The 19114-nt window shown below is 44.4% G+C and overlaps 1 protein-coding gene across 3 annotated transcripts in view; it reads right to left on the minus strand.

Moving 5' to 3' along the window:
- Window positions 1-19114, minus strand: part of LOC138833126 (sodium/potassium/calcium exchanger 4) — a 131128-nt gene that overhangs the window by 7462 nt on the left and 104552 nt on the right. For all 3 annotated transcript variants that reach the window (XM_070031476.1, XM_070031475.1, XM_070031474.1), the window contains exons 13-16: window positions 5538-5704; window positions 4138-4252; window positions 1753-1865; window positions 1327-1392 (exon numbers count right to left, since the gene is read on the minus strand). In XM_070031476.1, the coding sequence (XP_069887577.1) occupies window positions 1327-1392; window positions 1753-1865; window positions 4138-4252; window positions 5538-5704 (461 nt within the window). The remainder of the gene's footprint in view (window positions 1-1326; window positions 1393-1752; window positions 1866-4137; window positions 4253-5537; window positions 5705-19114) is intronic.

Here is a 19114-nt window from a genome sequence, read left to right on the forward strand (position 1 = left end):
CCCACTGACTCCAAGATAGACAGTGGCCACCTGCATGGCAGACCCTCCCCAAGGTCCCAGGCCTTCTCCTCAAGATGCACATGACTTTATTGGCCCAGGCCTCTACCCCATAGCCCTACTTATGGACAAATGAGTCTTTCCCTTTGGCTATGGATGCTAGGGGCAGCCAAGCGCTCTCTCTCTCTCTATTTTCCTTTTCTGTCTCTCATCATGTATCTGTGCCTACATGCCTGTCTCTGTCTCTATGTCTGTATATGCATGTCTCTCTTTCTTCTGTCTCTCACTATGTGTCTGTGCCTGCCTGCTTTTCTGTCTCTTTCTGTTTCTCTCTCTGTGTGTGTGTGTGTGTGTGTGTGTGTGTGTGTGTGTGTGTGTTTGGGTGGGGGAGGGGAGGACATACTTCCCACTTCCCCCATTGCCTTCCTCTTCTCCCTGAATCAAGGTTTCCAAGTAGGGGAGTCCAGGTACTGTCACACAGCACAGAGCTTTATAAAGAAAAATCAACCTGGATTTGCCACTTCCCAACTCAGAAACCACGAGCAAGCTTTAGAACAAACTGCTGAGCCTCCATTTCCTTTAAAAACCCCAGAGCCTCCATTTGCTTTCAGAACTCTTGAGCCTCCCTTTCCTTTCAGATCCTATGCCAATGGGAATACTATCAATCCCTCCCATCAGTGGCCATGAGGATGGAAGAAAGTTGTGCACACCCAGCCCGAGGAGCAGGGAGGACCTGGCTGTCACTGTGAGTTGTCCCGAGGCCTGTCATATCCCCACCTGTCAGCGTGGGGTGGGACAGGATCTCTCTCCCACTGTCCCTAGAGAGGACACCAGCTGTGGCAGCAAGAAGCCAGAAGCACTATTCTAGCCCCTGTGGCATTGATCTCAGGAAGTGTAGCGAAGGCTGCGAGTGCTCGTGGCAAATATTGAGATTGGTGAATCTGAACGCACACCTGTCCCTGGCCAGCAAGAGTTCTTCTGATGCAGAATCATATGACATAAAGTATTCGAAGCCAAGTGCTACTGGCTCATGCCTAAAATCCTAGCTACTCAGGAGGCTGAGATCTAAGGCTGTGGTTAGAAGCCAACCTGGGCAAAAAGCCTGTGAGACTTTTATTTCCAATTAACCAGCTAAAAAGCTGGAAGTGGAGGGATGGCTCAAGTAGTAGAGCACCTACCTGCCTCGAGTGAAAAAATCAAGCCAAGCTCATGAGGCCTTGAGTTCGAGTCCAAGCCCTAGCATACGCACATGCGTGCATGCACGAATGCACGTGTGCGTGCACACATACACGTTCTTAAGGGTTCTATTTTGGAATTGTAAAAACTCACAGTGAGAGCAACAGAGCCCAGCAACAGCACCACAGAGTAGACTAGACCCCGGCTGTTGATCTTCACCTGAAAAACAAACACAAACGCTTCTTTATTCTAAAAGCCCAGGATGCTCTGGGTGCTCGAGGAAACACGTGGCCGTAGATGATCAGGACGTCCATGGCAAAGGGAGAGCTTGGGGTTCAAATGTGGGCTGGGAGGGGGACAGGTGCTGGTCAGCTGAGATAAAAGATAAAAGGCACTGACAAACACATGGCCAACACTGGCTCCCTCCAGTATCTACCTCTGGACTATTCCAGAAGCTGTCTAGGAGAGTGGGTGCTCAGGAGAAAGGACAGCACATCTCCTGAAGACCTGGGCTGGAACAGAAGGAATGCCATCATCCTCTATAAGACCTCCACCTCCTACCTTGGGAGAGGAACTTACTGTGGATCCATAATTAATAACCATGGTCTGCAGGCCCCACGGAATGCCAAGCCCCACCAGGATGTCAAACACGTTGCTCCCTATGGTGTTAGACACCGCCATGTCTCCCAGGCCTGCGGGGACAAACAACACAGTTCTTCCATCAAGCGCAGGTCACATGAAACATGATTTCTTTCTCATTCTGGTTCAGTTGGTGCCATTCCTACAAAAGGATGTCTCCTTCATGGGCCCCGCATTTTTTTTTTTTTGGTTGTTTGTAGGGTTTGAACTCAGGACCTAGCTGCTGTCCTTGAGTTTTTCTGCTCAAAGCTAGCACTCTACCACTTAAGCCACAGCACCACTTCTGGTTTTCTGGTGGTTAGTTGGAGATAAGAGTCTTGCAGACGGGCTGGGAAGGTGGCTCAGTGGTACAGCGCTTGCCTTGTATGCATGAAGCCCTGGGTTCAATTCCTCAGCACCACATAAGCAAAAAGAAAAAAAAGCCGGAATTGGCAGTGTGGCTCAAGTGGTAGAGCACTAGCCTTGAGCTGAAGAGCTGAGGGACAGCGCCCACGCCCAGAGTTCAGGCCTCACGACCTGACCAAAAAATAAGAGTCTCGCAGACGTTCCTACCTAGTCTGGCTTTGAACCGAGATCCTCAGGATTACAGGTGTTGAGTCACCAGCACCTGGCATTCTAAGACCACTTGCATAGAGTCCAAAGGATCCCATTATGGGTTGGATTCCAAACCCCCAGTACATCAGGGCACCACTTTATTGGGAGGCACTGCCTTTGATGAGGTCACAAGTCAGATGAGGTCAGTATAGGTTAGGATGAGTCCAACTTGAGAAGTCCCTGTAAATATGAGGGGCATGGGCAGGGACAGCACATGGGGGACAGCACATGGGGATGAGGAGGACAGGAGTCTGGATAAGGCTTGGGAAAGCCTCACCCTCATAGCTCAGAAGGAACCAACCCAGCCCACTCTTGACTTTGGCTTTCAGGCCTCTGAGAGGATAAATCTCGGTTGTCTAAGCCATCCAGCCTGTGGTTATGTCAACCCTGACAAACACAGGCCTTCCTTCCATTATTTCTCTCATAGTGCTCAACAGAGTTCCCATGATGGCTGCCTTGTTGAATACAACCAATGGCACTGCAGTGTTCAGGAAGACCCCATTCTCATGTGACAGAGGCTCAGGAGCACACAACGTGGGAGCAGTCTAGCTCAGGACACCAGCCCAGCATCCTTCACACAGACACAGTGCACGTTTGTGCCTAGGGAACAGCATTCAAGACCTTGGCAGGGAAGTTAGGACAGCAAATCGTATGTTCTGGTGGTTTCTGAGGAGGAACTTCCCCCAACCAGACCAGAAGCATATCAGAGAGACTTGGGCCCTGCTATCGTTCTTTTCCTGTCCAGCTGTGCAGTATCATGCTATCTCACAAGCTGAGGGGATTCAGGTAAAAAGACTTGTATAAGCCGTGCACTGGTGGCTTAATCCTGTAATCCTCGCTACTCTGGAGGTTGAGGTCTGAGGATGGTGGTTCAAAGCCAGCAGAGGCAAGAAAGTCTGGGAAGCTCTGACCTCCAATTAATCACAGAAAAAGCTGGAAGTAGCACTATAGCTCAAGTAGTAGAGGACTAGCCTTGAGCAAAAGGAGCTCAGGGACAAGTGCTCAGGCCCAGAATTCAAGCCTCAGAATGGAGAGAGGGAGGGAAGACTTATATAAAAACTTACCGTGGGTGACATCAGAGTGTGGGTGGCTTAGTCCTGTGAGGAACCTGACCTCTGGGATTCTGGCTTTCCAGCCTCCCAGCCTCTAGCCAATATAGGAATGTGTACTGACCTGTCACCAACAGCCTCTCCTACTTCCAGCCAGCTACTCGGACCTTCCTCCCGTCTTAGAGAAACCAACCATCTTGTCCTTCTTTCAAAAGCCCACTTTTCTCCATAATGCTCAATTTTGTGAGCTTTTTTGCCCAGGCTGATCTAGGCAAAGAAAATCATGACTCGGAACCATAATCCTCCCTGATCCCTGCCTTTTATATAGGTGGGATGATAGGTATGCACTACTATTTCTAGCTATTGGTTGAGAGGAGTACCATGAGATCCTCCTGATCTCAGCTTCTCCTGTAGTTAGGATTACAGGCCTGAGCCACTGCAGCAGGTCTCTCCTGGACTTTCAAACTCAGGTTCATCTGGAAGTCCTGTGAAGTCCACTCTGCAACGCTATCTCACTGGCAGCAAAGGAGCAGAAAATCAAGGGCAGACTTTGCAGGTCTTTTGTTCTGCCATTAAACCTCACATCACTCATCTTATTCAACCTGTTCACTTGGTGCCTGTGTTGTCTTCCTGGAAGGGAGGTTAGAGGGCCTAAGAGGGGAGGGCCCGGCACCAGGCATACCTTGTCTCGCCACGATCAAGCTGGCCATGCAGTCAGGAACACTCGTGCCAGCTGCCAGGAAGGTGATGCCCATGATGACGTCAGGGATCCCAAGCGTGTATCCAATAATAGTCACCTGAGGAAGAGGTGGGGGAGGGGTGAACCGCCCTCAGAAAGCCCTGGAAACTCTTTTTACCCTGTGTGCTTTTAACTTGAGTGTGACGTGACTGTAGCCAGTGGAAAAGTCTCTTTTTTAATATTTATTTAAAACGTTTTTGTGTGCTGGGGTTGGGGCTTGCAACTCAGGGCTAGGCTCTGTCCTTTGGCTTTGTCGCTCAGGACTGCAGCTCTGCTACTCAAACCACAGTTCCATTCCTGGCTTTCTCGTGGTTCATTGAAGGTAAATGTCTCGTGGCCTTTGCCTGCCTGGGCTGGCTTCAAACTGCAATCCTCAGATCTCAGCCTTCTGAGTAGCAAGGATCATAGGAGTGAGTCTCTGGCACCCAGCTTCAGAGAAGTCACTTAAATGGATGCAGATGTGTAGACTTCAGTTTGAGGCAGTCTCCCACACTATTGGAGAGTTAGTTGATTCCTTTGTTCTCACAAAAACACTGCAAATGACAATATTTACTTAACCCTGCTGTTTACCAGGTGTCTTACTTTCATAATGTCCCTTGCTGTTACCACTGGCTGATAGGAGGAGGAAGAAGAGAAGGGGGGAGGGCGGCTTCTGGGAGGCCCAGAGCAAAGGGCAGGATGCCTGCATAGCCTGGCCCAGCTGCATGCAGTCAGCTGTCACCCGCGGCCAGATGAGCCATGTCAAGGCCTCTGGAGTTGCTAAATAGCTGTCCATCAGCCTTGGGAGCCCCAGGGGTCTGGTGGGCAGCAGTTCAGACTGAGGCTGAAGGCAAGACTCGGAAGGCCCAGGCCTTCTAATGCCATGGTGAACACGAGCGACTCATGTAACCAGGGGCAAATTCTCAGACCCTATGCTCCCTATGTGTAAAACAAGGGCAGGAAAAACACCTGTCTGGTGGGCTCGTTATTAGAGAGAAGTTTGCATAAAGTGCTTCGGCCAATGGCAGGCAGACAGGAAAGAGACAGGGAGATCTGGTAGGGTCATCTGGAGGGTCATCTATACCCACCATCATCTTCCACTGAAGGAGATGATCTTCCCCAGTCTCCATCCTTCACACACTCCCCTGGGAACCTGATCGCGTGTCATGTGGCTGTCACATGACTGCCACGTGATTCCACCCACTCAGGGGAGCCGCCTCTCTCAGGCTGTGGCGTACCATCCATCTTTGTTAAAGCCGCCTTTTACTGAGAATGAAGCAGTGGTGAGCGAAGCCAGCCCTGGCTAGCACAGCCATGCCCCCTGCCCTTGTGTGGCAGTGGTTCCCCGCTCCCACGGCACTCACCAGCCACACCATGAGGTAGGAGAACACGGCGATCCACAGCGTGGCCGTGACGAAGGTGAGCATGAAGAACCTCTCCCAGCGGGGCTTGCTGCAGTTGGGGATGGTGATGCACAGGAGGAAGATGAGAGGCCAGGTGAACACCCACTTGGCTTTGTCCCCTTTTGACTCTGCATGGCACACAGGGTGGGTGGGGCAGGAAGGGAGCGGGAGAGAAAGATACCGGGTTACTGACCTGCTAGGCTATCTGCTGGATCCCCCCCCCCCAGAAAAGGACTGAAATCACTCAGCTCTATAACCTCCCCCTGGACTCCTCAAGACAATTCAGTACATGTTCATTGGTGAGTCATTTTAGTTCCTTCCCTCCCTCCCTCCCTCCCTTCCTTCCTTCTTTCCTTCCTTTCTTTCTTTCTTGCACCTGGTTCTTGATTGAAGGCCTCACGCTTGCTTGGCATGCTTATTTTGACCAGCACTCAACCACTTGAGTCACACCTCCAGTCCAGGTTTTTCTTTTTTCTTTTTAGATTTTATCTTTTTGAAGTAGTTGTACAGAGTGGTTTCAATTACACAAGCCGGGTGATGAGTGCAATACCTCTTGATCAATGTCCCCCTTCCATCTTTTTTTTTTTTTTGTGAGAATACTGTACAGAGGAGTTACAATTACATGGGCAAGATAACGAGTACATTTATTATCAAGCATTGTTGCCTCCTCTTTGTTTCCCCTTCCCATCCCTTCCCATCCTCCCTTCCCCCCCACCCCCTCTTCCCCCCACCCCCTCCATCTTCTCTCCCCACCTTCCCCCCTGCATTCCTACTCTCGAGTTATATAGTTCAAATTTGTAAACTGAATATGACTATATCTGATCACCTTTCTTTCTTCGATTCCTGTGCCCCATCCATGAGCCCCACCCCCCAACAACAGAACATTTTCAGCTTCCTGGTATTCACTTTGTTAAACAGTTCATTAGTTGTTCAGAGGCATTACACCATTGGACTCCTTCCCTGGGTATACTATCCGCTAGTCAATTTGTGTGTGTGTATATGTGTGTATACACATATATGTTCTCGTACATGCTTGTATTTTAGATCAAACTTCTACATATGAGAGAAACATATATCACACACATGTTTCTCTGGGCCTGACTTAAACTTCATTTAACACAATTTCTCCTAGGTCTGATGGACCTTTTGCTGGTGATTTTGGAAATGGAGTCTCTCAGACTTCTTTGCTCAGGCTGGTTTGAACCATGATCCTCTGGAGCTCAGCTTCCTGAGTGGCTAGGATGAAAGGCATGAACCACTGGGGGCTAATTAATTTTAGTCCTTCTAATCATCCCCTTGACAGAGTAAGGAAGGTAAGATCCAGAGCAGGGATGAGCTGGAGTAGAACGTGGACTAGAATAGGCTTTGGGAGTAGATACTTAGGCAGGAATTCAAATGATGGTTACGCAATCCCTTCAACTCCACTTCCTCCTCTGAGGATCAGGCCACAGTAGGTCAACAACAGCATAAGAACACACAACAAAATTGCGTGCCAGGGGCAGCAGTGTGGTGCTGTGTGCTTTGCATCTCATTTGCTTCTTCATCTCTTCGCCATGACATTAGCGCTATCTTGATGGTGGATGATGCAATGCTGTGGACCCAAACCACATAGGGTTTGGTGCATACACAGTAGGTGCTCTGTAAATCTCAGCTCCTTTGTGGGCCCGAGTCAGGTGTAAGACTAAACCCTGAGCATCCTGGATGACAATTCCCATCCCACGGAAGTCACATGCCATTCCACTGAAGACAAGTGACCTCAATAAGCCACAGTGAACAAGCAGAGTGTCTGTGACACTCATGCCACCAAGAATGGACACAGGCAGGCTTAAAACCCACTTGCTGGTGAGGGTAATAAAAGTAAAGAAAGTCCTAGCTACTTAGGAATCTGAGATCTAGAGGATCATAGTTTGAAGCCAGCCTAGGCAGAAAAGTCCACAAGACTCTATCTCCAATCAACATGCAAAAAGGCAGACTGGTGATATGGCTTGCATGCGTACACACACAAGCACGTATACACACACACGTACACACACACACACACACACACACACACACACACACACACACACACACAGAGGAGAATGAACCTTTGAAAACTCTTCTTTGTAAAAGCAATGGGGACAATGGTAAAAATGACAAGAATCTCCATTTTCTGAACTCTGGAAATCAGCCAAGGTTTGTAGCAAATCCCCAAAGGGGACAGTTATGGCTGGCAAAGTAGCTCAGTAGTAAAGCACTTGCCTAGTATACACAAGGTACTAGGTGCCATTCCCAGCATCAAAAGAAAGAAAAGTAAATCAGCTGGATCTCAGCAAGAACTCCTTGAACTCCAAGGAGCTGTCACGTTCCCTATTTCTGTTTTCTCTGCCTCCTCTATCTGGCTCACCCCAGCAAAGCAGCGACCACCCAGCTGTCAGAGAAGCAGGGTAAGATTGCTTCTGACTCATGTCTTCAAATGCTCAATCCACAGAAACTTCATGAAGTACTTTAGAAGTCCTTCCCCACAGGATTACAAGAATTTGATGTAGCCGGGCACTGGTGGCTCACTCCTGTAATCCTAGCTACTCAGGAGGCTGAGATCTCAGGATCGTGGTTCAAAGCCAGCCGGGGCAGGAAAGTTCGTGAAACTCTTATCTCCAATAAAACACCAGAAAACAGGAAGTGGCGCTGTGGCTCAAGTGGTAGAGCACTCGCCTTGAGTTGAAGAGCTGAGGGACAGTGTCCAAGCCCAGAATTCAAGCCCCATGACCGACAAAAAAAAAAAATAATAATAATAATTTGATGTTTCTGGTGGCTTTCTGACCATCTTTCTGTTTTACTAGAAGGAGAGCTTACCCCAGGAGAAGAATCTTTTCTTGGGGGTCACTTATCAAAACCCACCAGAAGCAGCTGTTAAATCATGCTTCTTTAAGGTGATGGATAAGGGGTGGGATAAACAGTAGGTTCATTGAAGAAGTTTAAAAGGGAAACTGGGGAATGAGCTACTAACCAGACATGCCAAGTTCTTAATGTTCCCGCGGATCTGCCAGGCCTGTGTGCACACGAGGCCGTGCCTACCTGGCACGTGCGTAGGGGAGGCCCAGCACTTGCCCAGGGCAGGCCCAGCACGTGCGCAGGGGAGGCCTGACAGTACCCTCCCTCACTCGGTCGGCCTTTGAGGCTCTACAGCAGCCAAGGCAAGGGCTACTGTAAAGTTCTACAGTGCCTGCCTCAGGGCTGCAGGAGTCTTCCAAACATACACAGGGGCAAACCCAGGGCACTTAAAAGGTATCTCTGTCCAGCCATCAACTGATGGTGGGCAGAGACCCATCATACTTTAGTAGCTGTCTACTTAACAGATAATACAGATCTTTTAGCAAGTCACTAAACAAGTAACAACAACAATAAACAGCAGCAGTGTTTTTTGTAAAACTCTAGGAAGGAGAAGAATCTGATTTCTAGCATGTCACGTTATCTTAGTTACATATTTTGCAGTGATGGGTTTGGAACCTAAGACTTGCAGGTCTGAGGCAAGTACTCCACCACTGAACTAGTCCACCAGCCCCAGGCAGGACATGGTGGCTCACGCATGCAATCCCCACTACTTGCAAAGTGGCAATCAGAAGGATCCCTGTTCACAACCAGCCTGGGCAAAATGTTTGTGACACCCTGCTCAATCACTTTGCTAACTGTGGTGATGTATTATCCCAGCTACTTGGGAGGCTGTATGTGGGAGGAAAGTGATTTCAGGTTGGTTTTGGGCAAAAACACAAGACTCTATCTAAAAAAATTAAAAAAGGAGCATGGGACATGGACCACGTGGTAGAGCACCTGTTTAGCAAGCAAGCAGGTGGTTTTGAGTTCAAACTCTCAGTACCACTCTCCCTAAAAGCTCAGGTTTCAGTAACAATAGCAAAAGTTTATGAGACATGCAAAATCAAGAGCATTCTCATTATAGGAAAAATCAAACAGAAACTATCACTAAAGAAATCAAGATACTGAATTTATTAGAAAAGAACTATTTTTTTTTTGTCAGTACCAGGTTGGAACTCATGATCTCATATACTTGCTAGGAAGGCATTCTACCACTTGAGCCATGTTGCCAGCTGACAAAAAGCTTAAAATGACCCACTTAAAATATATATACAAAAGCTGGGTGCTGGCAGCTGATGCCTGTAATCCTAGCTATTCAGGAGGCTGAGATCTGAGGGTCGTGGTTCAAAGCCAACATGCACAGGAAAGTCCATGAGACTCTTATCTCCAATTAACCACCAGAAAACTGGAAGGAGAGCTGTAGCTCAAAGTGGTAGAGTGCTAGCCTTGAGCAAAAAGAGCTCAGGGATAGAGCCCAGCTCTGAGTTCAGGCGCTACAACCAACAACAACAAAAAAGAAAAAGAAAAGAAAAGAAATTCTGAAATTGGAAAATACAACAACTATAATGAAAAAAAAAATGCTCTGGACCACTTCAGTATGAGTCTTTTTTTAGTGTTCTAGTCTTGAAGCATGAGTTCAAAGTTCAGGCCCTGCCTGACACGGTCCTTGAGCTTTTTTTGCTTTTTGGTGGTTAGTTGGAGATAAGAGGCTCCTAGACTTTCCCGTGTGGGCTGGCTTTGAACCTTGATCTTCAGATTTCAGCCTCCTGAGTAGCTAGGATTATAGGTGTGAGCCACTGGTGCTGGAGCAACAGGATATTTTAGTAGACCTAAAACAATTAACAACTTCAAAGATGGTTTAACTGAAATGATGTCACCCCATGAACAAAAGGAAAAATAAATAGGGAAAAAAAGAACTGCACAGACTGTGATTATGACAAAGCAAACCAAGTCTGCATAATGGGGCTACAAGAAGAAGAGGGAAGCATTGGTGTATGTGTACTGAAATATAGGTGCACACAGAATATTCTCCAGCACAGACCTGAGGTTATGCAAAGTGTGTTTTCCAACAACAATGGAATGGAATTAGAAATCAATAACAGAAAGAAAAGTAGAAGCTTTGCAAATATGTAGAAGTTACACAATAAACTTCTAAGTAACTAATGGGTCAGAGAAGAAATCACAAGGGAAATTAGAAAATACTTTGAGAGGAATGAAAACTAAACTGCAAAATACCAAAAGTTAGGGCATGCAATAGAAACAGTGCCTAGAGGGAAATTTTTAACCATAAATACCTGTTAAGAAGGACTAGAATTAGGCTGGATGAGTGGGATTCAAGAAGGAAAGCACTTGTTTAAAAATGCCTGAAACAGCTGGGAACTAGTGACTTACACCTGTAGTCATAGCCATCAGAGGTCAGGATCCCGAAAAGCACAGTTTAAAGTCAGCCCGAGCAGAAAAGTCTACAAGACTCAATCTCCAAAATAACCAGCAAAAACCCTGCTTGATGGTGTGGCATGAGTGGTAAAGTACAGCTAAGCAAGCTACATAAGCATAAGACCTTGGGTTTAAACTTAAGTACTAGCAAAATAAATAAATAAATGAACAAACAAACCGACACCATGAGGCAGTCTCCAATACAGAAAAAAAAGAGAGGAATATTTCTTAATGACCTACCATTCCTTCTGTTTCTTTTTTGGTACCCAGGACATTGTACTTGCTAGTACTTTGCCACTAAGCTATATCTCAGCCCCTACCCTTCCTTCTTAATAAAAGAAAAAGGACATATAAAAAAAAAAAGTCCAAGAAAGCACAAGCAAAGAGATAATCAAGATGAAAGTGGAACTAAATAAAGTAGAAAATTTTTAAAATAGACTTGGGCTAGGAATATGGCTTAGTGGTAGAGTGCTTGCCTTGCATGCATGAAGCTCTGGGTTTGAGTTCTCAGTACCACATAAGCAAAAAGCTGAAAGTAGAGCTGTGGCTCAAGTGATAGATGCTAGCCTTGAAAAAAAGAAGCTCGGGGACAGTGCTCGGGCCCGCTGTGAGCCACTGGCACCTGGCTTACAACAGTAATTTTTTTGTACTTTTTTTAATTGTAAAAATGCTGTGCAGAGGGGTTACAGTTACATGAGCAAGGTAATGAGTACATTTCCTATTGAGCACTGTTGCCTCCAACAGTAATTTTTTAAGATTGCCTTAAAGCCAAGACAAGATGGCTTCATGATGGTTTCCATCAAATTCTTGAAGAACTAAATCTACCAAACAAACAAACAAAAAAAGTGATAATAAGAAACATGTTCCAATGAATTCTGTGAAGCCAGTATTACTCTGACATTAAAGCCCAAGAGATACATCAAGAGATAAGAAAACCAAACATCAACATTGTTTATATGCAGAGACTTAGAATCCTTACCATATTAGCAAACTGAATCTGGCAACATACCATGACCAAGTAAGACATCCTAGGAACACAAACTTGGTTCACCAGACGGCATTCAATCAATGAAACAGACTTTGTTAATAGAATAATGAACAAAGCAATTATCTCCAGAGAGGCAGAAAAAGCACTGGACAAAATCCAATATCCTTTTATGATTAAACAAAACAAAAATGGCTAGGATACCGATGGTGGCTGGTGTCTATAATTCTGGCCACTCAGGAGGCTGAGATCTGAGGCTTGCAGTTCAAAGTCAGTTTGAGCTGACAATAAAGAGTCTCTTCACTTAACCAGCAAAAAGCTTGGATTGAAGTTGTGGTGGCTCAAGTAGACCCCAGGGTATTGATTTCAAGCCCCAACACAAATACAAAGCAAAATATAACCACATATTCAACAAAGTAGGAACAGAAAGGAACTTCCTCTATCTGATAATGAATATTTACACAAAACAATCAAGCAGTGCTTGTGTTTAGTGGCAAAAGACTATCAGGAATTAGATGAGGATGGCTGCTCTTACCTTTTCTCTCTCTCTCTCTCTCTCTTTTTGGTCATGGGGCTTGAACTCTGGGCCTGGGCACTGTCCCACATCTCTTCAGCTCAAGGTTAGTGCTCTACTACATGAGCCACAGCGCCCTTCTGCTTTTTCTGTTTGTGTGGTGCTGAGAAACAGAATTCAGGACCTCATATATGTGAGGCAAGCACTCTACCACTGAGCCACCTTCCCAGCCCCCTGCTCTTGCCATTTTTATTCAGTGTTATAGTACAGAATTTAGTCAAGGAGATTAGGCAAGAAAAATAAACAAAAATCATTCAAGTCAAAAAGGAAGACATAAAACTACTCTTACTTGTAGATGACATGATCTTATATACAGAAAATTCTGAAGAACACACACACACACACACACACACACACACACACACACACACACACACACACACACACACCCTCCACACATTTAATAATAAAGTTCAGCTAGATTGGTCAATCCAAAATTAGAATAAAAAACAAAAATCAACTACATGAGTAATATCATAATAAAAACCCAACAACTACACTTACATTTATGTAAAAAAAAAGTATGCTTAAAACTAATAGGCCTACATAAATGGGAAGGCTTTCTATTTATGGATTGAAAGATTAAATATTAAGATGGCAATATTTCCCAAAGTGATTTACAGGTTCAAGGCAGTCCCTCTCAATAATCCAGCTGACTTTTCTGCTGAATTTGGAAAACTGATCAGAAAATTCATATGGAAATGCAAAGGACCCAGAAGAGTCAAAACAATCTTGGAAAAACAATTACAAAAAAGAGCAAAGTTAGTGAATTCATATACTCTGATTTCAAAATTGAGAACAAAGTTAGAATACCCAGTTATAGTATGCTATTGATATAAAGATGAAACAGAATTTAGAATCCTGAAATAAACCCACACTTTTAAGGTCAATTGATTATTTGAGAAGAGGGCCAAGACAGTTCACTAGAGAAAGAATGAGATTTTCAAGAAATGGTTCAGAGAAAGCTGGATACCCATATGCAAAAGGATGAAATGGGATCCCAGTCTCACACCATACATAAATATTAAATTAAAAATGATCAAAGAGTAACATAATAACCACAACTACAAAACTTTCAAGAGAAAACACGATGGGGCTGGGAAGGTGGCTCAGTGGTAGAGCACTTGCCTTGCATGCCTGAGGCCCTGGGTTCGATTCCTCAGCACCACATAAGCAAAAAAAAAGAAAAAAAGCCGGAAGTGGCACTGTGGCTCAAGTGGTAGAGTGCTAGCCTTGAGCTGAAGAGCTGAGGGACAGCGCCCAGGCCCAGAGTTCAGGCCCCATGACTGGACACCCCCCCCCCCCCAAAAAAAGAGAGAAAACATGAGCACAATTCTCTATGACCTTAGATCAGGGAATAGTTTCTCAAATGGCAGCAAAACACATGCAAAAAAATAACAAAAAATGAAAAATAAGAAGCCAAGAGCCAAAGGCTCACAGCTGTAATCCTAACTACGCTGGAGGCTGAGATCTGAGGATCACAGCTTAAAGCTGTAAGGTCTGAACAGAGACACCTCACTCCCTCTTGACTAAGTTTGCACCCAGTATCTGTTACCTAGGTAACTGGCAGACCTGGAAGCGGTCACCTTCCCCTCCTGCTAGGTCACATCCTGGGCCACCTCTGGTCACATGCCCCTCATCTGACCTTAGGAGGGTCCCAGAGCCTGAGGTGACATCCAGATCCAGTGTGGCCACACTTTCCCCCCACCTGGCTACACCTCTTCCTGTGCCTGGCCTAGATAAGTCCTGGCCCTGGAGTGGGTTGCCCCTCCCCACCTCCTTTCCTTTTCAGCCATGCTTCTCCACCATGCATGGTGGGGGCAGCAGTTCGGTAAATAAACTTCTTTTCCTGCCTGAATAGTGCGTGGTGTTCTCTTCATCGACTACCTAAGGAAACCTACCTATTTAATATACCTTACAAAAGCCAGCTTGGGCAGCAAAGTCAGTGAGGCTCTTATCTCCAATTAATTTCCAAAAAAACCAAACAAACAAACAAAAAAGCTGGAATTGAACCTGTGGCTCTATTGGTAGAATGTTAACATTGAGCCTAAGAGCTCAGGGACAGCACCTAGGCCCTGAGTTCAGTCCCCAGGTCCAGTACAAAAACAACAACTAGATTTTGTTCAACTTTAAAGACCTCAGTGGCTTATGGATGTTAACAAAAAGTGAAAAGAGGGGGAAAAAAAGGCTGGCTAGAAGGCAAAATATTTGCAAGTCATATCTGATAAGGATTGAATGTCAAAGATACAGAAAAGTGATTGCAATTTGCTTCAGAATGAGAAGTGCTCAGTGTACCTTGTCCCCTAGGGAGAATTCTAGAAAACAACAACAACAAAATAAAACAAAAGGATGATTGTCTAAGAGTACTCTGAAATAACTTGTTTTTCTGTGTCATTGTGTATCTGTTGTTCTGTGTCTATAAAGATTCTCTGCAGCTGACTCTTGTTTTAGGCATCAAGATAAAACTGGAACAAAATGAGTCCTAAAAGAAGTGCAGTGGGCACAACTTAATCATCTCCTAAAATTCTGAGACATAACTAAGTAATGTACTTGTGAAGTTTTGCACTTTCTTAAGCTCCTTTTTATGTGTGCTTCAGTGTGGGTGTGTCTAATTTAAAGCTTTTCGTAAGTATGTATATGTATGTGAAAGTCATTAGTATAATCTTTTTTTTTTTTTTTTTTGGTGCTAGTCCTGGGGCTTGAACTCAGGGCCTGGCTGCTGTCCCTGAGTTTCTTTTGCTCAAAGCTAGCACTGTACGACTTGAGCCACAGTGCTACTTCTGACTTTTTCTGTTTATGTGGTACTGAGGAATCGAACCCAGGCTTCATGCATGCTAGGCGAGCACTCTACCATGAAGCCACTTTTCCAATCCTTAATATAGAGTTAATACCTCATCTCAACTGGGCAGGCATTCAGGATTTCCCACCTTATCACAGAAGGATTTTAGGGAGAGTAATCATAATCTACTTCAATCTATTTGATGTATAATTTAGATTCTTTTACAACATGTGTATCCATAACATGTGTTTTCATAAAAATTTTAAAACAGATTGCATTTCCCCCTGCATCTGCATTGGAATGTGAGACTTTTTAGAGGGTTTAATTCTACTGGAAAAAATGTACGATTTTGTCTGAATTAAAAAATATTTGTAAAAGTGATTTCAAAATGTAAATGACAAATGTAAAATAAAATTAACAAATAGGAAAATGATATAAGGAAGGCATAGACATATTTTTGAGCAGGAAGTTCAAGGGAGAAGAAAATGCTTTTCAGTGAGAGAGCTTATTTCAGAATATTGTTCCAAAATTGTGGGGGGAAGGGAATTCCAAAGGTGCAAAAAGTTGCAAAATAAAAGTGAGTAAATCTTTTTAAGAGATGGAGTAAATCATGAAAGATGGAGCTTATGAAAAATTTATGCTCATGATTAAATTGGTTATAATTTAAGGGCCATCAAATCATTTCCCGTGGTTAAAAATTAATGCACTGCAATAAAACTAAACTGTAAGAATATTGTTCTGCTCTTAGCAACATTTGAGTAAACAAACAAACCTAGCTTAAAGGAGATTTTGTTTTACCAAACTTTTGTTATCAAACTTTTGACTACTTAGGAAATGGAGGCTTAACTGAATCAGAGTAAACAGAAGTCATTTAAGTCTTTTAAGTGACTACCTTGTAACTATGGCAAACAGCTATCACTTTTTTGGGGGGGTGGGGGGTTCGGTCGTGGGTCCTGAACTCTGGGCCTGGGCGCTGTCTCTCAGATCTTCAGCTTAAGGCTAGCGCTCTACCACTTGAGCCAAAGCGCCACTTCCGTTTTTTTTTCTTTTTTGCTTATGTGGTGCTGAGGAATCGAACCCAGGGCCTCATGCATGCAAGGTAAGCGCTCTACCACCGGGCCACCTTCCCAGCCCGAAACAGCTATCATTTTAAGTGATTCTATTATATTTAATTCCCTTTATGTCTGTGAGAAGTAGAACTGTATGTGTGAGCTTTTGTGTGAATGTTGCAATGTTTACAGATTTTTAAATGTATGTTTTGCACATGTAAAAATGACCAAAATGCACTGCCTCTGAACCTTTAACACCTTTTTTTCTTAATTAAATAAGCATTATTATATATAGGAAGTATACCTATACATTAGGAAATGAGGCTGAGGAAGTGGCACTGTGATTCAAGCAGTAGAGCACTCGCCTTGAGCTGAAGAGATGAGAGACAGTGCCCAGGCCCAGAGTTCAAGCCCCACGACTGACAAAAAAAAAAAAAAAAAAAGTAAATAAAATAAAAAGAGCAAAGGAAACGAGGCTGAGATCATGGGCGCTGCTCCTATCTTGTAAGAGAAGCTTTGACTTTTGTCAGTGTTGCATACTTCTCCAAAGACAAAAATGAAATTACTAGGTGTATGTGACACCTGTGCAGGCTGAGCTGCGTGGCAGGCTCCTTCAGAGGGGAAATATATACACATTCCCCAAGGAGATAATCCTTATAAACACAAGCTTAGGAAAACACTTTACCTCTTCCAAATTAAAACTGTTAGGGATGGCAGCCTTTGCTAGGCTTGTGTCCATGTGTTCCTGATTTTCTAACAAGGCGAGCCTAAGGATGTTGTTGTGATGCTGTCAGTCATAATTAGTATCCTAAAATGCAGTGGAAATAGCTAGACTGGTTTTCAAATGTTTAGCTATGGCTATTCTAAGTGTTTCATTTTTGTCATCTATAGTTTGATCCTTCTCTAAAACACTTGCAATTGGGCTCATAGAGGATGACTTATTTTGCAAATAAGTTAGCTTTTTAAATATTTGGATATTTTTGTTTGTTTTTGTACTTTTCTCATATAACTTTGTCTGTTGGCTGCTTCCATTCTGCAGAAATACAACTTCTAAGAATAGCAACCAGAGCAGTGTTTTTGGGATGCTAGGAATCACCTACAGGACTGATAGGAATGAACTCCAAGGCTAGCACCAGTGGTTCACACCTGTAAACCTAGCTGCTCAGGAGGCTGAGATCTGAGGATTGCAGTTGGAGGTCAGCCTGGGTAGGTTGTCCAGGAGACTCTGATCTCTAATTAACCATTAAAAAGTTGAAAGTGGAGCTGTGGTTCAAGTAGTAGAGGGCTAGCCTTGAGTACAAAAGCTCAGGGATAGCACCCAAGCCTTGAATTCAAGCCCCACGACCAGAACAACAACAAAAAAAAAAAAAAAGAAAAAGAAAAAAGAAAAGAAGAATGAACTACAGGTTGGGAATGTGGCTTAGTGGTAGAGTGCTTGAAGCCCAGGGTTTGATTTCTGAGTACCACATAAACAGAAAGAGCCAGCCTAAAGACCACTCCTTCTAAACCTCTTAGTTGCCTAAATCTGCCACAAGAGTCTTCCTGGCACTGAGTCCTACCTGATTTATTTGTCACCACCCCTCTCACAGGGGACCAGACCAGACCATCTGTGAGAAAACTTACTGCTGTGGTGGTGAACTTTGACCATGAAAGCCAAACCACAAAGAGGCTAAGCAGGGAACTTGGGAGAAAACCGTTAAGACAAAAGGAAAAGTTGTCAAGATTCAAAGGGAGTCATGTGCCAATTCTTCCAGAAGGAGCGAGGCTGCGAAGCCTGGCAACTCTTACAAAGGCAAACTCCTATCTCTGGAGGAGGCCTTTTTTTTTTTTTTCCGGTCATGGGGGCTTGAACTCTGGGCCTGGGCACTGTCCCTGAACTCTTCAGCTCAAGGCAAGCGCTCTACCACTTGAGCCACAGCACCACTTCTGTTTTTCTGGAGGTTAATTGAAGGTAAGAGTCTCACAGACCTTCTGCCCAGGCTGGCTTTGAACTATGATCCTTAGATCTCAGCCTCCTGAGTAGCTAGGTTTACAGGTGGGAGTCACTGGTGCTCAATAGGTAAAGGCCTTATCTTTAAGTAGAGACAAGAAGGACTATTTCCACTGGACCCCAAACAAATCCTTTTATGGAGCTGTTCAAGAAATAGGGTATCCTCACACTATTTATTTAATTGGATGTCTCTTGTATTCTGCTTTAGAATAGCATTTCTACTTTCACAGTGGGTTCTTCTGACTTACATTCTCTTAACTATTAGAACACGTCTCTCCTTGTGTGCTAGTTTTTCACTAGCCAGGAAGCTGTAGCTAAGTTGGCCAACACCAACACTGAGGAATGTTCCCACATAACAGGGAACTGGGACTCGTCCTACTGCTGTTTCAAAAAAGCAGAATGCCTTACTTGGACCCAGGAATGAAGAAAAAGCAGGAGGAAGAGCCTCAGGACAAACCACTAGGAAAATGGAGTTTTGATCAGACTGCTCCTTTCCTCTTTGACGTAATTATATATTGGTGATGCATTTCACAGCTTTGAGAATAAAGTAAGAAAATACTGAATTATACTATCCATAAGGGTGAACTTTATGGCAGATGAATTATATCTGTTTTTTTTAATATGAAAAAAATAGATCGGAACTAGTTGCTTTAACTTCATACCTGTGTGTTTTTTATCTTCCTAAATAATGAAAAGTATGTTTCCCAAGAGATAGCCAGCATGGTTATAATAATGGGTGGGGTGAATAAGCTTTGTTCCAAACCAGCAAGTTGGCCTGCGTGTCCACCCAGATGCTGCACCTAGGAAACCACCTGTCAACCAGATGTTAACATGAACCTCTTCTATGTACCTGCTTGACCCCACAGGATGGG

This window comes from Dipodomys merriami, unplaced genomic scaffold, assembly GCF_024711535.1.
Source record: "Dipodomys merriami isolate MVZ:Mamm:240054 unplaced genomic scaffold, mDipMer1.0.p SCAF_200, whole genome shotgun sequence".
Classification (NCBI taxonomy): Eukaryota; Metazoa; Chordata; class Mammalia; order Rodentia; family Heteromyidae; genus Dipodomys; species Dipodomys merriami.